This window comes from Poecilia mexicana, unplaced genomic scaffold (genome assembly GCF_051168715.1).
Source record: "Poecilia mexicana isolate PSO_F unplaced genomic scaffold, ASM5116871v1 scaffold_10, whole genome shotgun sequence".
Lineage (NCBI taxonomy): Eukaryota > Metazoa > Chordata > Actinopteri > Cyprinodontiformes > Poeciliidae > Poecilia > Poecilia mexicana.
In genome coordinates this window covers 4,616,805-4,638,017 of record NW_028263379.1, presented here as the reverse complement: position 1 = coordinate 4,638,017, position 21,213 = coordinate 4,616,805, and the positions used below count along the sequence as shown (strand labels likewise).

Genomic DNA, 21,213 nt, shown 5'->3' with positions numbered 1-21,213 from the left:
GTAGAAAAAAATGCAAGAGAATTAAATGGCTTTTGTGATGTCACAGGGCATGTTTTTAGAAAGTTAGATTTGATCTTAACATTTTACCACAAAACATAGAAAATCTGAGCATGACTTGTCCTAAAGTCAGTTCATAAAGAAACATCTGGCTATCACTATCAACATGTTCCTGTTTAACAAGACAATAACTTTTGGGGTTTTAATTTCAATTTTAAATTTGAATTAAACCATTTTAATATACTTTTTACTGCACCTGGAAAGCATGAATAATATTGTATATCTTGTTCCTAAACAGCTCAATCTAAAGAAAACCTTTAAACTTTTCTAAAACCGTTAAAACCAGACCTTCAGGAAAAGCCTGCTGACCAGTTTTACCAAGAAATTTAATTTCTATAACTGGAACTAGTTCAACATTTTAGTGGGACTAAACCAGGAATTAGTCGTTTCTCCAACCGTTTTCTTTTAAAGCACTCTAGTTTGCTGAATATTTTGAAGTAAAAGTGCCCAAATTAATTATAGAAACAGGAGACAACATTTAACTGTAACCTCAGCTACTGCTTTTAAATTAATAAAAGTTTAAGTCCAGACCGTTAAATATTCCCCATGTTTAGTTTCTTAGCCGTCATTTCAAAACAGCTAATGCTTAAAAAAACAATGTTCTATAGATTAAATGGGCTGGAGAAATTTAAAAATGACCATTTTCTACCTGTGTATATTGCCCCCTAGTGGCAGTTTTAGGAGCACAATTTTATGAAAGAAAAAATAAGGACGAAAAGAATAAATAGATTCAAGTCATTAAAAACTTTTAATAATAAAAGCAGAATACAACATAGGGATGAAATGAACACATACACTCAACAGTATTTATTCTTAAAAATAAAAAAGAAGAAAAAGCCTGAAACGGACGGCAAAAGATGTAATTTTAGGTGAAAATAGTCCGTGACACGTTCAATAGGAACACATTTTAAGATCCAGAAGGCTCGAATAGAGCCTCACGCTGCCAACACCAGCTCCATAAAACCCTGAGTTTATGATGCAAAAGAAAGGAGTCACATCCGACTGGTTTTGCAAGACAAACTCAATTTTTTGACTTGAGAAGCAAGGGAATTACACAGATCTCACTTTTTTTTAACAAATGATTCAATACACGACAACAAAATATATTCACAATCGGTATGTTTAGAGTCCAGAATGAGTGGAACAAAAAGGACAGATGGGATCCGAGTGGAGGAGGCGGGTTTCATTCATTCAGAGTGGGTGATGGGCTCGCTTTAACCGGACAAAGAGCGCGCAGCCCCCCACCTGTGACGGTGCTGTAAATGTAAAGTTCGTTTCTAATGTCCCCATGAACATCTCGGCTTTCCAATGGCCTAATAACCACCTCCGAAGCCGCCGCCTCTGCCGGCGCCGCCTCCCCCACCGCCTCGGTACGGAGCCCCGCTCCGGTAGGAGTAGCTGCCCCCCTTCATCGCGCCGTAGCTCGACTGCTGCTGTCCGTAGCCCTCCCCGAAGTCCCCGTTGCTGTAGCCTCCCCCCATCTGGCTGTCGTACTCGTTGTAGCCGCCATAGCCGCCGTAGCCGCCGCCGCTATCGTTGTTGTAGCCGCCGCCGTAGCCGTAGCCACTTCCGTAATTCCCGCCGTAACCTCCGCCGTAGCCGCCGCCATAACCGCCTCCATATCCTCCTCCTCTCCCGCCGCCGAAGTTCTGCATTCCTCTCCCCCGGCCTCTTCCTCCGCGGCCGCCGGTGGTGATCTCCTGCTTGCTGAGGGCTTTCTTCACCTCCACCTTGTTCCCGTTGATGGTGTGGTATTTGGTCAGCGCCGCTTTGGTGGCCGAGTCGGTGTCCGTGAAGTAGACGAAGCCGAAGCCTCTCTTCCTGCCGGTCTGCTTGTCGGAGATGATCTCAGACTTCTCCACTGCGCCAAATTGCGAGAAGTACTCGGTCAGGTTCTCCGCCTCGATGTGGTCCTTCACTCCGCCGACGAAGATTTTCTTGACGTTGGCGAGGATGTCCGGGTTGTTGGCGTCCTCTCGGGCTATGGCCCTCTTCAGCTCCACGTTGTTGCCTTCGACGACATGTGGCTTAGCCGCCATTGCAGCGTCGGCCTCCCCGGGCGCAGAGTAGGTGATGAAACCGAAGCAGCGGGACCTTCCGAGCTGCTGGTTCATAACCACGACACAGTCCGTCAGAGAGCCGTACTGCTCGAAATACGCACGGAGGCCATCGCTGGTGGTCTCCACGTTCAGCCCTCCAACAAAAAGCTTGCACAATTTGTCCGTCATGTTGGGTTTCGTCTGGAGGATGGGAAATGGAGACTTTCCCTGTCCTTCTTCAATGAACAAGGTCTGGGCGGGGCGTGTGACGTAGCGCACTCTGATTGGTCCATCTTCAGTTTTAAAAAAAAAGAACCACCACCCACACGGCTTTGAAAATCTTCCGTTCTGTTGAGATTTAAGCCAAAATTCTTCATCTTTGTTGCTGTTTGTAGTTTTATCCCCCTTCTTAATGCCATAATAAAACAAATTTAAACTATTTTAAAAACTACACGCCATTAGCCCAATTTCTACCCTGACCTTGACGTGAAGAATCCGGGTTACTTGCAAAGACAAATGTAACAATAAAAATCCAGCTTCACCGCAGGATTTCATCAAATCCCCGTAAGATAAACACGACTAATTTAGCTTTTTGTGTATTTTAGGTTAATGTTTTCAGTTCAGATCATTTCTACAATTTTTGATGTCATTTAATCCTGGCCCTTAAATCATCAACTATAATGTTCACATTTTTATACAATGGATTAGGTGCCAGAGACGGCCCAAGGCATTAGCAAACTAAGCAACTGATTATAATTGAATTTTAACAGATCATAGATGTAGAATTTGAATATTTATTCAAAAATGAGATTGAATTTGATTTCTTGCTTCATTATAATGTATGATTTTAATCCCTCAAACAGAACCTGTCTGACAATATGAAGTAGGCTAAAAGGTGTGAAAATGCAGCACTGTAAAACATGAGAACATTAGACAGTAACTCATTGACCTCTATCAGTCTGGAAATGGTTAAATTGCCCTTTTGTACTCTTACATCGTGTGCTTCGGTTAACATTAACTTATGTTGTTTTTTTTCTTTTCCTCTGAATGTCGTGTAAGTTTTGCAATTTCTTATGGCACAAGTTTTAAAAACAGTTTTTTTTGCAATAAAACAAAAAATCATGTGGTACTACAAAAATTACACTAATAAAGTTTTGTTTGCCATCGATGACTAAAACATGTTTTTGATCACAATCCCTGTCAATTAGATTAATTTGACCTAATCTGTTCTGGTTTTTGTCAATCTGCTCATATTTTGTTGCTCAGGTTTCCTGCAAAGTTGCATGAGGCTTGTATGTTTTGAAAATGGATCGTTGAAATCTGCCTCATCTGATGTCACCTGTGTAAAGCTCGTTTTTGTAGATTTATCTTCACATGAACCAAACTAGATAAACACTGCAGAAATCAGTTGCATTTCTATAAAATGACTGATTTTACAGAAAGGTTGCTAGCTGATAGCGTTAACGATCAGCATAATGCCAGATTGTTATCGTGAGCTGATCCCAAGACCTTCATTTCACGTAACTGCTAATCCAAATACATTTCACATTTAACTGAGACTAGATCAGTTCTTAAGTGATGTACTCAAATAATACAAGTGTGCTAATACTCATTAAAGTTTGGTAATGTTTAAATATTAGCTCAAAATGACTAAGAACTTAGTCATTTTGAGACGCTCCATTGTGACTAAACCAATGGTAATTGCACAAACAAGTTTTTAAAGTTTAAGTTCTTTATTCATCTTTTGAGTTAATCAGCAACTGATAATCCTATTAAAGTTAAAAACTTTGCAATTTGCAATGATTTAATCAGGAAAATGTGAAAGGTTTAGCCAATAGGTTATTTTTAGCAGACTTGATGACCTGCAAAGGTTAAGTAAACACAGCCCTCCTTTAAGAACATTTTTAAACATAACCTGCAGTTATATCCCAACTGCTTATAAACTGAAGTGAAACATTTGATACATTTCCCAGAATTTTATTTACATTTTGAATTTTTCTTCAATGTATTGAAAATTAAGTTTACTTTATTGAAAGTAAACATCTGCCATCAGCCAGGTAAGAATTTATGTATATTTAGAAAAATTTTGTGCAGTGCATACGTTTTCACCAGCTTTGGATTCTACAACATTCATCCAATATCCACATTAAAAACTGACACTTTACCTCCAGAAAATATAGAAAAGTAACAAGTCTTGTGGTATATCAAAATAAATATTTATTGTGCATTCATAAAAATATATACAGCCATCAGTACAGAAGCTCCTCATCCTCAGTTGATCTGAAACCAGCAAGCATGAAAAATAACCTACAAGTAAGAGAATATAAGTCGGTAAAACAGTTTAGTTTCTAAATCCAGACATCCTACTGGATCCACTGCAGGAACACTTTTAGGTTGGATTATGTATTCAGATTTAAACGAAAGGTTTTGCAAGAACACTCCCATACAATTCTTTAAGATTTCAAGCCAACAATTATTTAATAACTCACCCATTTAAGTTTCACAAAACCCTGCTTAAAAGTATAATTTTTCATCCATTTAGTGTCTTTGTGGCAATGAATACTTTAATATTAAGTCTAAAAGCAGCCAACATAAGTGGTCATTATTTTTCTGCAGTAATGTCACCTGAAGGGGAAGAAGGTTCAGCCCTCCTCGGTTCCCTGTCAGCTTCCAGGTGAAGCCCTACAGGCCAGGTTACAGAGGCAACCTGGAGACGGAGGAAAACACAGCAATGAGAAACAAGAGCAATGCAGGATTATTTCAGGAGACACCAGTTAGTTGTTCCACCGTTCAGTGGAACAAACCTGTGTCTCCTTTCACCCACAAAAACCAAAATTAAGCAACAAAACTCCCCAGTTTTACTTATGTTTAGCTACATAAAAAGACGCAGTAATCTGGTAATATTAAACAGTGGTACACTTGTGCACCATCTTAAAGATATTCCATACATTTTTGACCAACACAGAGTGAAGACAGGTTGATTTACATACCTAGTTGGCTGGATGTGGATATCCTAAAGAGATATTTCAGACTCCTATCACAACCGACCCCAGGTAATCAACAGGGTCCTGACGTAGCCTACAAACAAACTGCTACGGCTATTTTGGCTGGGATAGCCTACAGGAATACGAGTAAGAACACCTAAATGTAGGAATAATCAAAGATAATTATCAGAGCCCTCAGGTCCACATGTAGTAAATATGAAAGTAAGTCAAATCTTAAAACCACAGTAAGAACAAGGTCTCACCCTACAAAGCCTACATGCTTTGGCTGTGGGTAGACTGCATCCATTTCACCCACCTGAGTAAAGGATGTAACTAAGATGATCTCATAAACCTGTGGATAAACTGGAAGCCTGGTTAAATAAGTAAGATAACTAAGCTAAGTGGTATAACGTTTTATTTAAAATGAACATACATGAGCATACCAAAATGTTTTAACAATAAGTTTTTGTTCTCAACACATGAAAGTACACAATATACAATAGATATTGCTACAGGAAAAAATGAACAGTATTTAGACTGAATCTAGCAATATGCTCAGAGGAATTTAAAGTACAATATGGGGAGGGAAACTAGAGTCCTGCAGTAGTGAATTTCCTTGGTGACCCGGAAAATTATACAAATATGTATAGTAAGAATGACATCTATGAACCAGAAAAACATTCTCATCCTCACATTGAAAAGAAAATACACTAAACTTTTCTAAATTTAACAAAATCGAATCCAACTGCTTAAAATGCAAATATTAAAAAAATAAGAACTTATCAGGAAAATAATCCTACATCATTTTTTTTCCAAACACAACGACTGAACGCAAATATAAAAAAAAAATAATAATAATCCAACTCTAAAGACAACCTCACACTGGTGGCGTGGGTACATTAAAAAAAGGGATCATTGAACGTGTAATTCTTCAATTGTGTGTCCTAGGTGAACAGCAAGAAGTGCTGTTCGGGTTAAGCAGGTGTTCAGGGAAGTGACCTTCCTACCTGTTTGGGGGGTTCAGGTGGGGGAGGGGTGTCTCTGCGGCTCTGCCATGGATGGGATTCACGGCAGACGCCCCATTAGTGACTGAGTTTTGCGTCCAAATGCCTGGGAGTAACGAGTGGCGGGGAGAGGGGGGATTCTTATTTCAGGGTGTCGCCTTTCAGTAGCCGCCGCCGCCGCCGTAGCCCCCCCTGGGGTATCCGCCGCCACCGCCGCCGCCTCTGGCATAGGGAGCCGCACTCCGCTGGCCCCCGAAAGGCGGCCCCTTCATGGGACCGTAGCCAGAGGACTGCTGGCCGTAGCCGCTGCCAAAGTCGTTGTAGCCGTTGCCGCCACCGTAGCCGCTTCCCTGGTCGCCATAGCCGCCTCCGTACGGTCCACCGTACCCTCCGTAGCCGCCACAGTTGTAGCCGCCACCGCCGCCATTTCCGTAGTTGTAGCTTCCGCCATATTCCCTGCCTCCGTAGCCATTTTGATTTCCTCTCATGCCGCGGCCCGGTCTGCCCCTCGGCGCCATTGTGTTCCTGCTCGCGGCCTGCATCTCTTGTTTAGTCAGGGCTTTCTTCACCTCCACTTTGTGTCCATTAACGGTGTGAAACTTCACCACCACGGCCTTATCTGCCGAGTCATGGTCGGTGAAGTACACGAATCCGAAGCCCCTCTTCTTCCCCGTCTCCTTCTCGGAGATGACTTCAGACTTCTCCACCTGGCCGTACTGCGAGAAGTAGTCGGTCAAATGCTGCTCTTCGATGTCGTCTTTCAGCCCACCGATGAAAATTTTCTTCACTTTAGCCAAAGCTTCGGGCTTGTTTGCGTCTTCTCTGGCCACAGCTCGCTTTACCTCCACCGAGTTACCGTCGACGGTGTGCGGCCTAGCAGCCATGGCGGCGTCGGCCTCCTCCGGCGTGGAGTAGGTAACAAAGCCGAAGCAGCGGGAGCGCTGCAGCTGCTTGTTCACGACGACCACACAGTCGGTAAGGGCCCCGTACTGCTCGAAGTGCTTGCGGAGGCCATCGTCGTCGGTGTCCACGTTCAGGCCGCCGACGAAGAGCTTACAGAGCTGGTCACTCATTTTCAAAAAGGGAGTAAAGATGGCGAGCAGGGACTGCTTGAATTCAACTACGCGTTGATCTCAAGATGGCGGAGGAGGAAGAGCGGACCTTTTTATAAACGAATAGCAGTGACGTCACATTTATAACGCCTTTTCCGGTTTCTTTGCGGGACAACGGACATCTTGAAAAGACGTACAATGCTGACAACGTATTAAAAATTTATATCCTTTAATTAACCATGAGTTGCATAGAATTATCACAATCTTTAATATTGTTCTTCAACCAGACCTTTTAATGTTTAAAGAAGAAAGCAGCTCGAATTTCTGATCTTTTTTTTCTTCCCAAAACCAGCTTTATTTCGAACAAAGAACATTACAAAAAATTAATGTCAGAGGATTAAATGTATATAACAAAACATTTAACAAAAAATGCAATTTTTGGTGATACTCAGGGGTCGAGTAATGTAGAAAGCATAGAAACCTTAAAAAATAAATAAATGATTCATTATAAATTTAATTCAAAAGTGACTTATTGATCCCAAAGAAAAATGAATCACCCAAGTTCCTTCAGTTGTTGATGCTAATGGCAAGAACATCTCCTGTAGCAGTCTGTATTACAGAAAATCTGAAGAAGCCTCTGACTTAAGACACTTTGAGGAAAATCTTGTGAAGAGGGAGCTCAGAGTTGTCTGTAATCCTTCTTTCATCGTCATCTCCGCAGGTTCCAGAGTCGTCCCCAGAACAGAACCAGCCTTCTTTGTCAGTTTGAGCATTTTTGAATCCTCGGCTCTGATGCTGCCACCCCAACAGATGAAGGCAGAAGCGATTACATTCTCAACAACCGACTTCCACGAACAGTGAAGAACCCAGCCCTCCTCAAAAATAAGCGTCTTATTTAAATCTGGGCAAAGCTAAAACCACTCAGAACAATATTATTTAATTTCTCCAACAGGCTACATACAGAAATTAAACCTGGTGCTTTTGGGTTTTCTGAAAGTCTGTACAGATTTAATTCACTGCTTGAATTTGTTTTAATGCAGTAATGCATGGTTTAGTAACTCTGAATTTACACTTCTGTATATAAAATCTGGCCATAATTATCAGATTGGTAATATATAATTTTTTTATAGATCTTTACAGTTTTCTGTAAGGCCAAATAAAACAGAAGTATAAGAGTGAAAAGCAGCTGAATGTATATAACCACACTTTGATGTAAAAACAAATGAAACCATCTATTTTTGTTCTATTTCTCATTGCTAAGCTATCCTCTGTTGGTCTATCACATGACATCTGCTGATAAAATGTAAATGATGCATATGGACAATCATGTTGCCCCTTGAACTCCTTTAAATCTGCCTCCAGTTTCTCATCGTCTGGCCCAAAACTACCACACATGGGAAACGATGGAGCACTTTGGTGGATTTCCATGACAACAGAACCGCAGCAACCCGTTCCGACAAAACGAGACGCTTCAAATAAAGACTGAAATCAAAGTTTCATTGAGATCTTTATGAGGCACACAGCTCATGAAACACTCCCCATTTCTAATTCTACCAACACAAACACACAGAACAGAGGCATCGTCACAAATACACTTCCAGATCACCGACAGACACAAATGGAATGATTTCACGTGGGCCGATCGGCTGATGGAGAATAAAACCTGCATTAAATCAGCTCTTACTGAGTTAGTTTACATGTGAACAGTATTAAAACATGGGTTAAACTGAAGCATTAGAGGCCTGCTGTTGGTCCCAACAGAAGGTAAAGGATTTGATCTAAAATTTAACCTATGAATGCATCATCAAATATTTAAACTAATGAATCCAGAAAGGTGGAACAAAATGAAAATCAGTTAAATAAAAAGTTTATTTAATCGGAAAACAACAAAAACAGATGACCCAGAATTTAGCAGGACCACCTGAAACAGCGCCTCCTCTGAACGGAGGAGTTATTGCAAGGTAATGATATATTATGGGATGTGCTGCTGGGCAAACCAGAAGGTTTCAGTCAAAACGAGTTCCTCAGCCATCATAAAAAAGGAAGAGCGGCTGGAGACCAGCGAAGCAGCCAATCACATTTATTAAAAAAAAAAAAAAAAACGTTAGTAAAAAGGAAAACTCAGAGCGATCCTTTACAAGTTCTTTTTTTATTTGTTGTAGTAAAATCAAACATCTAACTAACAGTTTCACTCAGTCCTTTTTCCTCTAGGCTCTAATATTCAGAGTAAAGGCCTTTAAGATAATGAAAATGTCGATAGTCCGTGTGCTTGAATGGATCAGGTCAAACAACTCCTAGTCACATCTAAACAGTCTGAAAGAAGAAGAAGAGCCCAGCTGTGTGTGAGGAAGAGGAGGTTATCTACTGGGGTGAAAGGTCACAGCTCCACTGAGTCGTCATGGTGGAGGACGTGATCACATGATGTAGACCTTCTCTGCCTGAGAGAAGCTGAACACCTCTTTGGTTCTGGGACAGACCACTTTGTCGTCCTGGCGGATGGACAGCAGGGACTGGAGGACAGCAGGAGGAGACATTCTTAAAGATCAACAAACTTTACGTTCTTTAGAGCATTCAGCACCGGAACTGGAAGACATTTTAAAGATCACAAAAACACAAAGCAACAGCAACAACAAATAAAACGACTTATTTAGCCTGTAAAAACAATTGTTCTTCAAAAAAAGGATTTAGTTGAGAGAAAAACAGCAGACTGAAGACTTTTATCATCCAGGTTTTGGGAGAAAGAACAATGATGCAAATGGAGCTTGTTTTCGTTTATCATGCGATTGGTTTATTGTGACAGGCCTGTTTGTGCTGCTATCATTTTAAAGATATTAAAAAACATTTCCAAAGGTCATCAGAGGTCAACCTCACCAATAAATTTGGTGTCAATCAACTCAGCTACGTTTGTGCAGCAAAACATTTTTGTTTCTGCTGCTTTTGCTTTGAAGATATTGATGATGACTTCTGGAATCTTCTTTTATTAATATCTTTAGACGCCAACAGCTCAAACTAGGTGTTTGCTGCCAAACGTTTGCCTCCAGTTCTGTCAGCTGTGACTGGACTCACGTTGTAGCCGTAGACGTATCCGTTGGGCAGCATCATGGGCGGGTTGTTCTCGTTCATCACCTCCCCAGAGATCTTACACACCAGCCTGGAGTTGGCGCAGTGAGCCATCGGCAGCGGCTGCGCCAACTTGTTCAGAGACTTGCTGCAAACGGGGCAGTCTGGGTTTTTAGAGGAGCCGTCCTCCTTGTAGCACTGACTGAAACGGCAAGTTAAAGAACGGAACCAGAACCAGAACCAGGACCGGGACCAGCTGTGTACAGCAGTAAAGACGGCCGGGGCTGTCTATGGACGGATTTCAAAGTTTTTAAAGTTCTAGATGAAGGAAGCTGATAAAAACAAAAATCTAACAACAGAGTTCAGATAAAACATGGCTGTTCAGACTGCAGACGCTCTGAAGGTGTCGGATATAATTTAGTTCCTGGTATGGCAGTGGAACAGATCGCTTTTGGGTCGTTCAGACTGCTGGGAAACTTGGTTTCATTCAGCTGCTAAAACTGAACAAATCTGACCTCAGATCTGCTCTGTGCCGCTTCCATAAGGCTTCAAAGCGCCTGCATCTTCCTGAGGGCAGATCAGAGTTTAGATGCTTTTAAAAACATCTGAAGACACGTCTGATAATGAGTTCATAGTTTTTTATTATTTTATTGTTCATTTCATTTCAATTATATTCCAGTAACTATTTGTTTTATTTTTTTGCTGCTCAGGACTTGTATTTACAATGTATGCTCTTAACTACAGTGTTTTTATGTTATTTTAATCTTTCTGCTTCTCATCTTCTACAACTCATTTATTTTCCTTCTTTTTAATTCTTTGTTTTATTAATAACGTTGACTTGATTTGATTATTCTGATAACCTCAGTGGGTCTGTTTTCAGACTCAGTAAAGCACTATGAGTTCCACCTGTACCAAAAGTATTTTATAAATAACATTTCCAGGAAATTGCATAAACTTAAATTAAAAACCTAAAACCTTTGAGGCCAGTGAACCAAATCCTCTGGATCGTCGTGGTGTGAACAGGGTTAAACTGGTTCTGCTTTAGATAACAAAGCATTCACTAAACAAACTAAATACACATCACAAACTGCACTATAAAGAATCTGTTTTTCATGTTGTAATGTCCGAGTAAGTATTATTTTGATCCCTGGAAACGAGCCGTTACCAGCTGAGTGAACTGATAATTAGAGTGGATCAGTGTGGAAGTCTGCAGGAAGCCAGTAAAGGATACGGAGTCTTGATGGCGGACAGGCCGGCCTGCAGGGTGATGGTGAACACAGAGTTGTTTCCCAGCTGGTGGAGTCTGTAGTTGTCGTATCTGAACTGCTGGATCAGCATCTTCCAGCGAGCCGGGTCCAGAAGATCCTGATGGGAACAGAAACAAGACAAAGTTCCCCCTGAAGTTCCCAAAACTCAGACGTGGTCTCTGTGAGATGAGAGGCAGGTTTCACAGGAGACGAGGTTCTACCTCATCCTCACCAATTAGGGACCAGAACCAGGATAAACAGAAACATGTGAAACAAAAAGAGTTCAGATAATAAAATATTTTCAAATTATGTGATTTTTTTTCTACTGTTTACTTCAAACTGGATGTGGGTCAAGATGAAAGTACATTTTTAACAACTTTATGATGTCTGGCCTGAAAACAGGACAAACCTGATAAAATGTTTCAACATTAACAAAACTACGGAGGGCCAAAAGGGCCTTTAAATTTAAATTCATAATAGATGAAGTTGATAAAGTGTAAAAAAAAAAAAAAAAGAATCAGGCTAAACTATTGGAGTTCAACAGAGTTCACAACATGCATACATAAATTATCTGCATCATCCATTATACGTTTGCATTTTAGTGATATTTAATAAAGAAATTTTCTACTAAAATTATTTTAATATTTATTATTTTTTCTCCTTTCTCTATTTATTGTATTTATTAGAGATGTACCGATCAGGTTTTTTCCTGCCGATACCGATACCGATCACCCATGAGGGCCGATACACCGATACCGATCACATAATTATTATTTTTTTATTTTTTTATCATAAACACTACCGGTTACATTATGTGGAAAAAGGAACCATGAATTCACCTTAATTTAGACAAAAACTTGTTTTTAATAACTTTTTCCAAGAAGAAAACTAAACAAAACAGGCATTGTGCAAATTGTACTGCTATTAATAATACTATCTTTAACAGACTGATAACATATGAAGGCTCTGAAGAGGCTAAATAATGCAAAGAGCCAAAATAAAACCTCTCAACATTGCCAAGAAGTTCAAGTATAAAACTTAACATTCAAAGGCAAAAACAGGTTCCATTACAATAAACAGTCCAGATTTACTGAATGAAAACTTCCTGTTAGCATGGCGGCTAGCTGATTACTGCTAGCTCTGATTGGCTGTTTCTGACTGAGCAGAGTAATTATGCAGATCAGGGAGGAGATTCAGAGATTATCTGTCTCATGTTAGGACAGCGAAAGTTTTAATATGTATGTAAAATGTATTTTTTTTAAGTTAGATGCTGCAGCTTTAAGCAGGTTCGGTGTGAGAGTCACTACCAGGTGGAGCAGAAGCGAAGCTCCGTCTGTCAGATATTACTACCTGTAGCGTAGCAGCGGTTCAACAGGAGAGCAGAACCAGCGTCTTACATCGCAGCTCGAAGACTTAAATAATTTTCCAGGTTATTTGTTTAGCTTTCTGACCGTCATGCTAATCCAGGTGAGTGTTTGTAGCTGTGCGCTGCTTTACCTGCTGTCTGATCCTCCATATGTCTTTTTTACTGCAGTGAGCCTCGATGTAGCCAAACTCCGTCAAGTATCTCATTGTTTTTATGTCGTATTAGCTTCGTTGTGTTGATGCATTTTGACCTGCTTCAATTTTCCGTCGCAACACACAAACTTCCCCATTAACTCAGTGGTCATAGTTCCACATCGCTTAGGATTTGTTGCTGCGCTTTTGCGCAGAGTGAAGGAAAGAGGAGACCAGCTGCATAAGCAGGCTGCGAAATGAGAAGCAGGTGATCGGTATCGGTAAAAGAGACAATGATCGCCGATCACCGATCATGCACTTTTTCACGAAAATCGGCCCGATTATGATCAGTGACCGATCGATCGGCACACCTCTAGTATTTATTTTTTCATTCCTGCTGTGAACCAGGACACTGTGTCTTTCATAAAAGCTTGAATCGAAGATGATTTAACTATGTATTCATCTAATTTTGGCCCTTTTGGTCCTCCATAAAAAACAGATCATTAAAATGTTAATCCTTTTTTTAAATTGTGAAATTTTACAAACAGATTTCTTAAATTATAAACTGTGTTTACACTAATCTGTCATTTACTGTAGAATAAAACTGGACTCATATCAGTTTAATTCTCTGGACCTGATATGACCCGACTCACATCAGGTCCAGTTCATATTCACCCTGCATATTGAAGCTGTAACAGCCGTTTACCATTTTCACTCATTTAGCAAAAAAAGTTTGACAAAGTGCACCTTATTGATTCTGTCATGATTATAAAATAATAAAAAGCTCATTTGATTTAAAACTAGAGCAAATCAAAGTTAATCTGTAGTCCTTAAAATGCAGTTCAATCTTATTAAAAGACAACAGGCGCCTCCTGGTGGCAGGAAACTGGTATTACAGTAATTTGCTTTACATATTTGCACCTCTGTGGAAGCTGCAGTGTGTTTATGAGTTGGTAATGCTGTGATGAAGCCCAGGACTGCTACCTTATAGGGGGAGATGTGTGTATCTGATGGGAAGGCCAGCATGCCCATCACCTGCCGGACCTCATCCAGCTGTCCTCCTTCTGCCTGACTGAAATGCTTCCTTGCATGTCTGATATAAACACAGAGAGAGCAAACATGAGGGAGACAGTTTGAAAAAAAGGAAAACAGCACATCAATCATGGTTTGTTGTGACAAAGTGTGGGAGTTACCGCACTGCATCCATGCGCTTGTTCTGTCTGATGAGCTCAATAAACTCCTGAATTCTCAGACTAAACTCCAGGCAGCTCTGCAAAACCAAAAACTATTATTACTATTAGAGCCATAAAACAGTTTTAAATGGTTCCCAAAGTTTGAAAAATCATTAAATGAACATGAGGAACACATTATTTTAGGCAACTGGGTCAGTCAGCCCACTGCTGCTGTGGTACCAGGTTCTACAGAGTAAAAAGCGTCTTTCTTCTGGACCGGTCCAGACCTTCAACCCTGATAGGAGCCAGAAGTTTGCTGATGGCTACAGAACATCTGTGTGTATGTAAATATTTGACCCTGTGAGGGTTAGAGAAATCTAAAACATAAATTCAAACCCAGTTTTTGTGAAATAAATCATTAAAATCCCAACCTAACTGTAACAGTTTCGTCTCTAATGAGGCTCCATAGACCTCAGGTCCGTTCAAAGCTCCACTTTGTGTCCATTTCCATGTTTAAAAACATAATTACTATTTAATTTTTTGACAGTACCTAAATGAGGAGAAACTTGAAGCAAAGCCTGAGTGTTTATTTTGATGTTTTTATTCCGTATTCAGAGAAACCTAAAGCATCCTCACTGCCACCCTGCATCTGAACATGAAGGTTTCTGAGTATTGCTGCTAAATGCTGCATGCTAGGTACCTTCATCTTGCGGAGGCGGGACTTGTTGTCATGGCACCAGGCGAGGCAGGTGGCTGTTTCCTGCCTCTCCAAAGACTCCTCCACCTCTTTTGCTGTGAGGAACATCTCGATGTTCACCAGATCCTGGAAAGGTGTCAGAGTCGATCCTTTCAGATTAAAGTCAGGATGAGGAAAATGAAGTTTGTTTCATGAGCAAATGCAGAACCTCTATGCCGCTCTGCCTGGCCAGCTTGACGGCGGTGTTGTAGTAGCCGCAGCGCAGCAGATGCTCCACCATCATGCGGTCCATGCGTTTCTTCTTCCACAGGTTGACTGAACCTGGCTGGTCGCTGCTGTGCTCCTTCAGGTGCTCGATGCGACGCTTACACAGCTTGGCGCTCTCATCCTCCGCTTGAATCGACTCAGCAGCCTTCAGAAAACAGACCGGACGCTTATGGAGAATTACAACAAAATCTAAAAAGTGTTCTAATATGCTGAGAAAAAATGAATCTGATACGTTAACAGAACATCCATGTTAGGTCTGAAAACAGTGAACAAATGCACTCAACTTAGCTAATGCAGTTTACTGCGTTTAAACTTTAAGATTCTTTTCCTTCACAACTTCAGGCTTCCTAATAACAAAGGATGCTCCCATCAGGTTTGTTGCTGCCGATTCCGATACCGATCATCCATGAGGCCGATCTCTGCCGATTGCCTGGAATGGCTGTTCATTTTTTGCACTATGTTATCTAGCAAAATGGAAAATTTATCTGGCAATAAATTCACCTAATTTAGACATAATAGACATATTTTAGTACATATCTAACATCTTTTTTTTTTAAGCTACATGCTGCAGGTCTAAGCAGTTGTTTGGTGTGAGAGTTCATTGCTGTGTGGAGGATGAGCGGCGCTTCGTCTGTGAAATATTACTTACTAGCTGGAGCGTTTAGTGGCGGTCCAAGAGCGAGAGCAGAACCAGCTCGAAGACTTGAATTATTTTTCGGATTATTTGTTTAGCTTTAATCTGGTGAATGTTGGTAGCTGTGCGCTGCTTTACCTGCCGTCTGGATCCGGATGTCCTTTTTTCCTGCTTTGAGCCTCAGTGTAGCCAAACTCCATCAAGTGTTTGTTTTTTAAATGCCATTTTAGATTCGTTGTGTTGATGCATTTTGACGTGCTTCACCCCCGAGGTAATTTTCCACCGCAACACGCAAACGTCCCCATTCTCTCTCAGAGCGTTAAAGTTCCACACAACAGGATTTGTTGCTGTGCGCTTGTGCAATGTGAAAGAAAGAGGAGACCAGCTGCACATGCAGGCTGCAAAGTGGGATAAATGTGATCGGTTTTGGTGATCAGCAACAAGACACAGTGATCACCGATCCACTTTTTCATGGAAATCGGCTGATTATGATTGGTGGCCGATCGATCGGCACACCTCTACTAATAACCAGATTATTAAATACAATCATGATATCATAAGAAAGCTTCTAACAATATTTCACAAGAGGAGGGGAAAAAGAGGGTAAATGGTCTTTTTGGAAGCTAATCAGAATAGAACGTGTTACGATTTGTTCAGATGCATTATAGTATAACCACATCAGAATTCTTGAATGTTTCTCCAACTCAAGAATAGTAAAAGTTTATGAAAAGATACAAATAAATAGAAACAGAAAAAACATTGAGAAATACCTGATTTTACCTGGCTAAATCAAAGCAGTACAAAAACCATGGAGAGTCATTTTAATATCTCCCTATTTGTTATTTATTCTGCATAATGAGCTTGATTTCTAATTACTAGCAAACAAAAACAAGAACATTTACAGCCGCTGCCTGTCAGCTCCATTTTCTAACAACCCAGGACGTTCTGACGTCGCCATAGAGACGTAGTGGAACATACGCATGCGCAGGAAGCACCACAATAAACAGGAAAAAACTACACAAATGAAAGCGAGAGATTCAATCCACCCGGTCTTCGTTTATAAGGACAACATATGGGCTAATTTTGGTTTCTAATAAACTCCCGGAAAGACAGCGGTTGAACACGAGCTTTACCGGGTTCAGGGTTCTGAAGTTGTAGTTGTCAAACTAATGCTAAATTTGGCCAGTAGGACAAAGTCTCAAGGCAGTAAAAACTGACACTGGACACAAATGACGTCAAAAAAAGCTAAGCGTGTTTTCATTCCCGATAGTCCGGTAGACTCGGTTCGACTGGGAGCAAAACTGCAACATTTGGTTACATTTTCACACTGCACTGCGTCAAACGCAGCCCGTTTCCCTCCTCACGTGTGGGGGCGCTGCACCTAGAACCACTGAAGGAAACTATTTAAAAAACTTCCGGAGACACTGAGCGCACAAAATCAAAACTAAAGAGTGGCGTGAGATTTTAGCGGTTAGAGGATTCCTCGTTTGCCTTTATCTAAATACCGTGAGCCATTTCTCCCGCTAGCGCTGAGCGTTCACGTTTGTTTTGGCTGAATTTACCCAGAATACCCTGCGCTGTGGTCCGCTTCCTGCTTTCGGAGTGGTCTCCGGCTTTTGTACCGCGCAAGAGTCGATTTCAACCGAACCGATACCGAGGTTTGCAGGCGGACAAAAGTTTCGATTAGGAGTTCAAACCTAACTAAACGAACCGAACCTTCTGGAAAAAAACAACTGGAGTTCGAACAAAGCGGCCGGCTGGTTGCCATAACAGCCACCTTTAATTGGCGATATGCCTTTTAAAAATGTTTTTGATGCTGAATTTAGAAACCACATTTTGTTAGAAGAAATAGAGTGACTTTTTTACAGTCTCGTAACATCCACCCTCCATAGATCCGGTTCGGTCCGGTCGTTTCAACCCGACCGGATCCCTCACCTTCCTCTTCAGGGCGCTAAGTTTCTCCACCACTCCGTCCAGCAGCGACACCACGGAGTCAACCACCGGGAAGCTGCTGAGCGTCTTCTCCAGCTCCGCCACCACCATGGTCACGTGACTCGTCTCCCGGTCGATGTTCTTCTGGGCCGCTCGGAACCGTTTGTTCAGGGTCTCATACGGAACCTGGAAACACAGCAGCCTTACGTCACGGCTAAAAGGTAAAAGAACCGGTTCAGATCGTTCATTCAAGAACAAGCATGCATCGCAAACATGCATAAACATGCAGATCAACAATTAAGAAAAAAAATCATCTGCAGAAAATTAAATTAAAAGGAGCTCGATTCCCTTCCACAGATTATGTCAACCAAATGATAATTCTAAAGTAAGAAACATTTTTATTATAAAAATGCATGCAGAGGACGGCGCTGATCCACTGAATGAATGAATCCCTCCTCTTTGGTTAATTTCACAGGAAAACTGTGCCAACACTCCAGCAGGAACTAATGGATCCCATTCAGAAATCTGTTGAAGTCCACCAGCAGAGTGGGAGCGTATGCTTCAGCCATGAAGCGACTGTTCGTCCTCACAGACTGAGAGACATCTGCTGAGACGTTTGTTGGTTTCTGTAACAGTCATCCAGCTTCATGTCCGCCTCTCAGGCTCCGTCCGTCTGTTTACTGCTTCATTTAGACCCTGGAAGGTTTCCACATAGTGCCATTTACAGCACAATCAACCATGTTAGCATCAGTTATTATAAAAATGCAACAAATATCAAATATGAATTAAAGGAATAAGGAATATGGCTTTGTAATTTAACTCATTGAAATTGGGCCTCTGTCTCTTTAAAACTCCTCTTTCTGAAGCTCCGCCTCCAGGAAGTCATCCAACATGGCTCCTGTATTAACCCTTTAACGTTTTTACCAGTGTTGCTCTGAGCAGCAGCTCCTATAATGAGCTCAGCAGCTGTTTGCTATTTGCTGCTGGCTAGTCTAGAGGAGCTGAGTGGGGAGGAGCTGCACCTCGAAGGTGGGGCTAGGTCCACAACTGCACAACTGAATGGTTGCCATGAAGATTAAATAACTTCTCAAACATGTATGGAAAAATTAAGACAACACTCCATTTTTGATTTTGATGAGAGAAGAACTAAAATAATGGGCAGATTTAAAAAAAATTTACATGACGCTGCTCCTGTAGAAAAGTAAATAGGATGAGGCAAAAAAATATATAAACTACAAGAATTTATTATTTAAATATAGTCATAATATTAGCAAAAGAAAGATGCACTTTTACTAGAAAAACATCTTAAAATAATGAGAAAAAAGTTGTTTTAATGAGAGTTATCAGGATAAATTCTGGATAACTGGACTGCAAGACGACAGAAAAATATATATTTTTCCTCCATCGTCCAACTGGTCAAATAGAAAGCTGGCATACAGAATGAGCTGGCATGAGAGTCTAATCGTTTAATACCCCTCAGCAAAAATACAACAATCCCCTTGTTTCTGCACAAAAATGTAAATGATGCAAAACCTGATCTACGGAAAAATATTAATCCAACTGCTGCTGAAATAATAAAAAGTACTAATAAGTCATAAGAGTGTTATAGACAGAATTATTATTTTTATTCCTTTAGTCCACAAATTTAAACAGAAAAGATGACAGATGGTTTTCTAAGGTTATAAAGTGATGAAAAATGGGAATTAAACAAAGTTTTATTTAAAATGAAATAAAATCTGACTGTTTCAAGGCAGAATATTCTGTTACAGTTTTTAACTAGGAGAGAATCTTACTCTGCTGTCGGACTGAAACGATTAATCGGATTATTGAAATAATCATCAACTAATATAGTAATCGATTAATCACTAACTGGAGTATATAGAGTCGAAATAAAACATTAGCTGAAGGAACAACACAGTTGAAGCCAAAATTAAACCAACAATTTACAATAAAATGTTTTTTTTTTAATTGTCTCCGTCTGTATATCAAACACAGAAATCCTCAAGTGGCAGTTTTAGTTTCACCTGATTCAAATGCTGCATAAAAAAAATCTCTCAACTCCTTTGGCATTAAATAATTGATCCAAAAATTAAACACTGGATCAACCCTCACATGCTTTTAGCTGCAGATGCATCTTTTGCTACAAATAATCAAGCAGTTCACTCAAAGAATGCTGCCATTCTTTTATGGGAAATTATGCATTTTTATTTTTTATAGTGTATCAAAATAAGCTTAAATGGTCCAATGAAAAATATGCAGAATGTTATATTTTTGATCAGATTACTGGATTAATCATCTGATTAACTAAAATAATCGCTCTACTACACTGTAACAAGCATAACCTTTGGGATGAATTAACTGATATTTATTCTAGTTCTAATAAAAGCTAGACATGGAGAAATGTTTGAATTTTCTTTGTGATTTTTGGATAGAAACGTAAAGATATGACCTCAGCATCATCAGAAACGTTTCTTAATACTCCTTCATGAGGAAAATCGCTGCTGCCACACCTAGAGCAGGGAGATAAGATCCAGTTTGATGCGTTTAGCTGGAGATGGAGGTTATTATGAGACATCTGGGGTTTTTCTGCAGCAGCATCACTGCTGTGCTGCACAAAAAGCCTCTTCTGATGCCAATTAGAACATCAGCCTGGTCCCAAAATGGAGCCCATCATCTCCCTGCAGCGGAACCACAGCGGTCCATTCCAGCTCGGTTTCACTGAGCCGGTACTCACCGCGGGTGTGGGTGTGGAGGCGCTGTCATTGGACCGGGTCCGCCGGTGTCGCAGTCCCGCTCCGTGGGATGGAGGAGCGGTGCGTGTGTGCGGCAGCCGGCGGCGGTTTCTCCTGCTGGCCATTTTGAAGCGCACACAGGCGGCAGGAATCTGATGACACTGCGCTAACACGCCGAACCGCTTCCCCGAACCCCAACCGCCCAGAACCACCCCGAAACAGCTCCACGGACCGGGTCGGTTGGTTTTCACCGTTAGCAAGCGAATCACGTCTGCTCCAGAAAGGAAGAGCAACCATGTTGTTTCAGCCTCTATTGAAGATCCGAACCCATCCGTTTAACCCGAACCGGGTTGGGCAGCAGTCAGAACTTTTCACATTTTACCAAAGAACTCAGATTTTGATGGTAACGGGACCGAACTAACCCGCAGCGGGTTCAGTTTGCCTAAAACTGAGCCAGAATTTGACCTTTGGAGGGATTCTGTCCCAACAACCCGAACCGCGAGCAAAGCAGATCAGCACCGAACCCGTTAAAGTGTAAACTGTTCTGATTCTTGCCTTTAAACCCATCAGGCTGATGTTCTGGCCATGCTAGCTTAGCTAACCTTAGCCACTTTCCAGTTAACCACCAACCAACCTCTTTAAAACAGAACCGAACCCCCCGGGAACCTGGAGCACCCCGAACCAGGGACGTGTACCGGTGTGTGGCGTGTTTACCTTCAGTGTGGGATATTCCTGGACCTTCAGAGCCATGGACAGCTGGGCTGCTGTCTCTTGCACCGCCATCTTGGTTCTGTGCTTTTCTGCTGGCTGTTTTTGTTGTTTTTTTCCCCTTCAGCTCA

The 21,213-nt window shown here is 41.2% G+C and overlaps 3 protein-coding genes across 3 annotated transcripts; all 3 read right to left on the bottom strand.

Moving 5' to 3' along the window:
• Nucleotides 1–786: 786 nt before the first annotated feature.
• LOC106928586 (heterogeneous nuclear ribonucleoprotein A0-like) lies at nt 787–2,346 on the bottom strand. The gene has a single exon (XM_015004941.2). The coding sequence runs from the start codon at nt 2,283–2,285 to the stop codon at nt 1,371–1,373; it is 915 nt and encodes a 304-aa protein (XP_014860427.1). The 5' UTR covers nt 2,286–2,346; the 3' UTR covers nt 787–1,370.
• Nucleotides 2,347–4,290: 1,944 nt separating this feature from the next.
• Nucleotides 4,291–7,239, bottom strand: LOC106928585 (heterogeneous nuclear ribonucleoprotein A0-like). The gene has a single exon (XM_088009350.1). It carries the CDS (start codon nt 7,155–7,157, stop codon nt 6,246–6,248), a length of 912 nt encoding a protein of 303 aa, XP_087865476.1. The 5' UTR covers nt 7,158–7,239; the 3' UTR covers nt 4,291–6,245.
• A 2,030-nt stretch (nt 7,240–9,269) lies between these two features.
• On the bottom strand, nt 9,270–21,213 carry maea (macrophage erythroblast attacher, E3 ubiquitin ligase). Its single transcript, XM_015004938.2, has 9 exons — nt 21,089–21,213; nt 17,646–17,828; nt 15,018–15,221; nt 14,813–14,935; nt 14,134–14,210; nt 13,925–14,033; nt 11,428–11,561; nt 10,203–10,398; nt 9,270–9,646 (listed from the first exon to the last, which is right to left on the bottom strand). Exons 1-9 carry the CDS (start codon nt 21,155–21,157, stop codon nt 9,551–9,553), a joined length of 1,191 nt encoding a protein of 396 aa, XP_014860424.2. The 5' UTR covers nt 21,158–21,213; the 3' UTR covers nt 9,270–9,550.

Bases quoted from the DNA above. Each gene is read 5' to 3' on its own strand.
- LOC106928586 (XM_015004941.2), bottom strand. From the start codon at position 2,285: ATGACGGACAAATTGTGCAAGCTTTTTGTTGGAGGGCTGAACGTGGAG.
- LOC106928585 (XM_088009350.1), bottom strand. From the start codon at position 7,157: ATGAGTGACCAGCTCTGTAAGCTCTTCGTCGGCGGCCTGAACGTGGAC.
- maea (XM_015004938.2), bottom strand. From the start codon at position 21,157: ATGGCGGTGCAAGAGACAGCAGCCCAGCTGTCCATGGCTCTGAAGGTC. The intron at 14,936-15,017 runs GTTCTGCATTTG...ACACCTTTCCAG, and splicing joins CCAGGCAGAGCGGCATAGAG to GATCTGGTGAACATCGAGAT. The intron at 11,562-13,924 runs GTAGCAGTCCTG...TGTTCCCATCAG, and splicing joins CACACATCTCCCCCTATAAG to GATCTTCTGGACCCGGCTCG.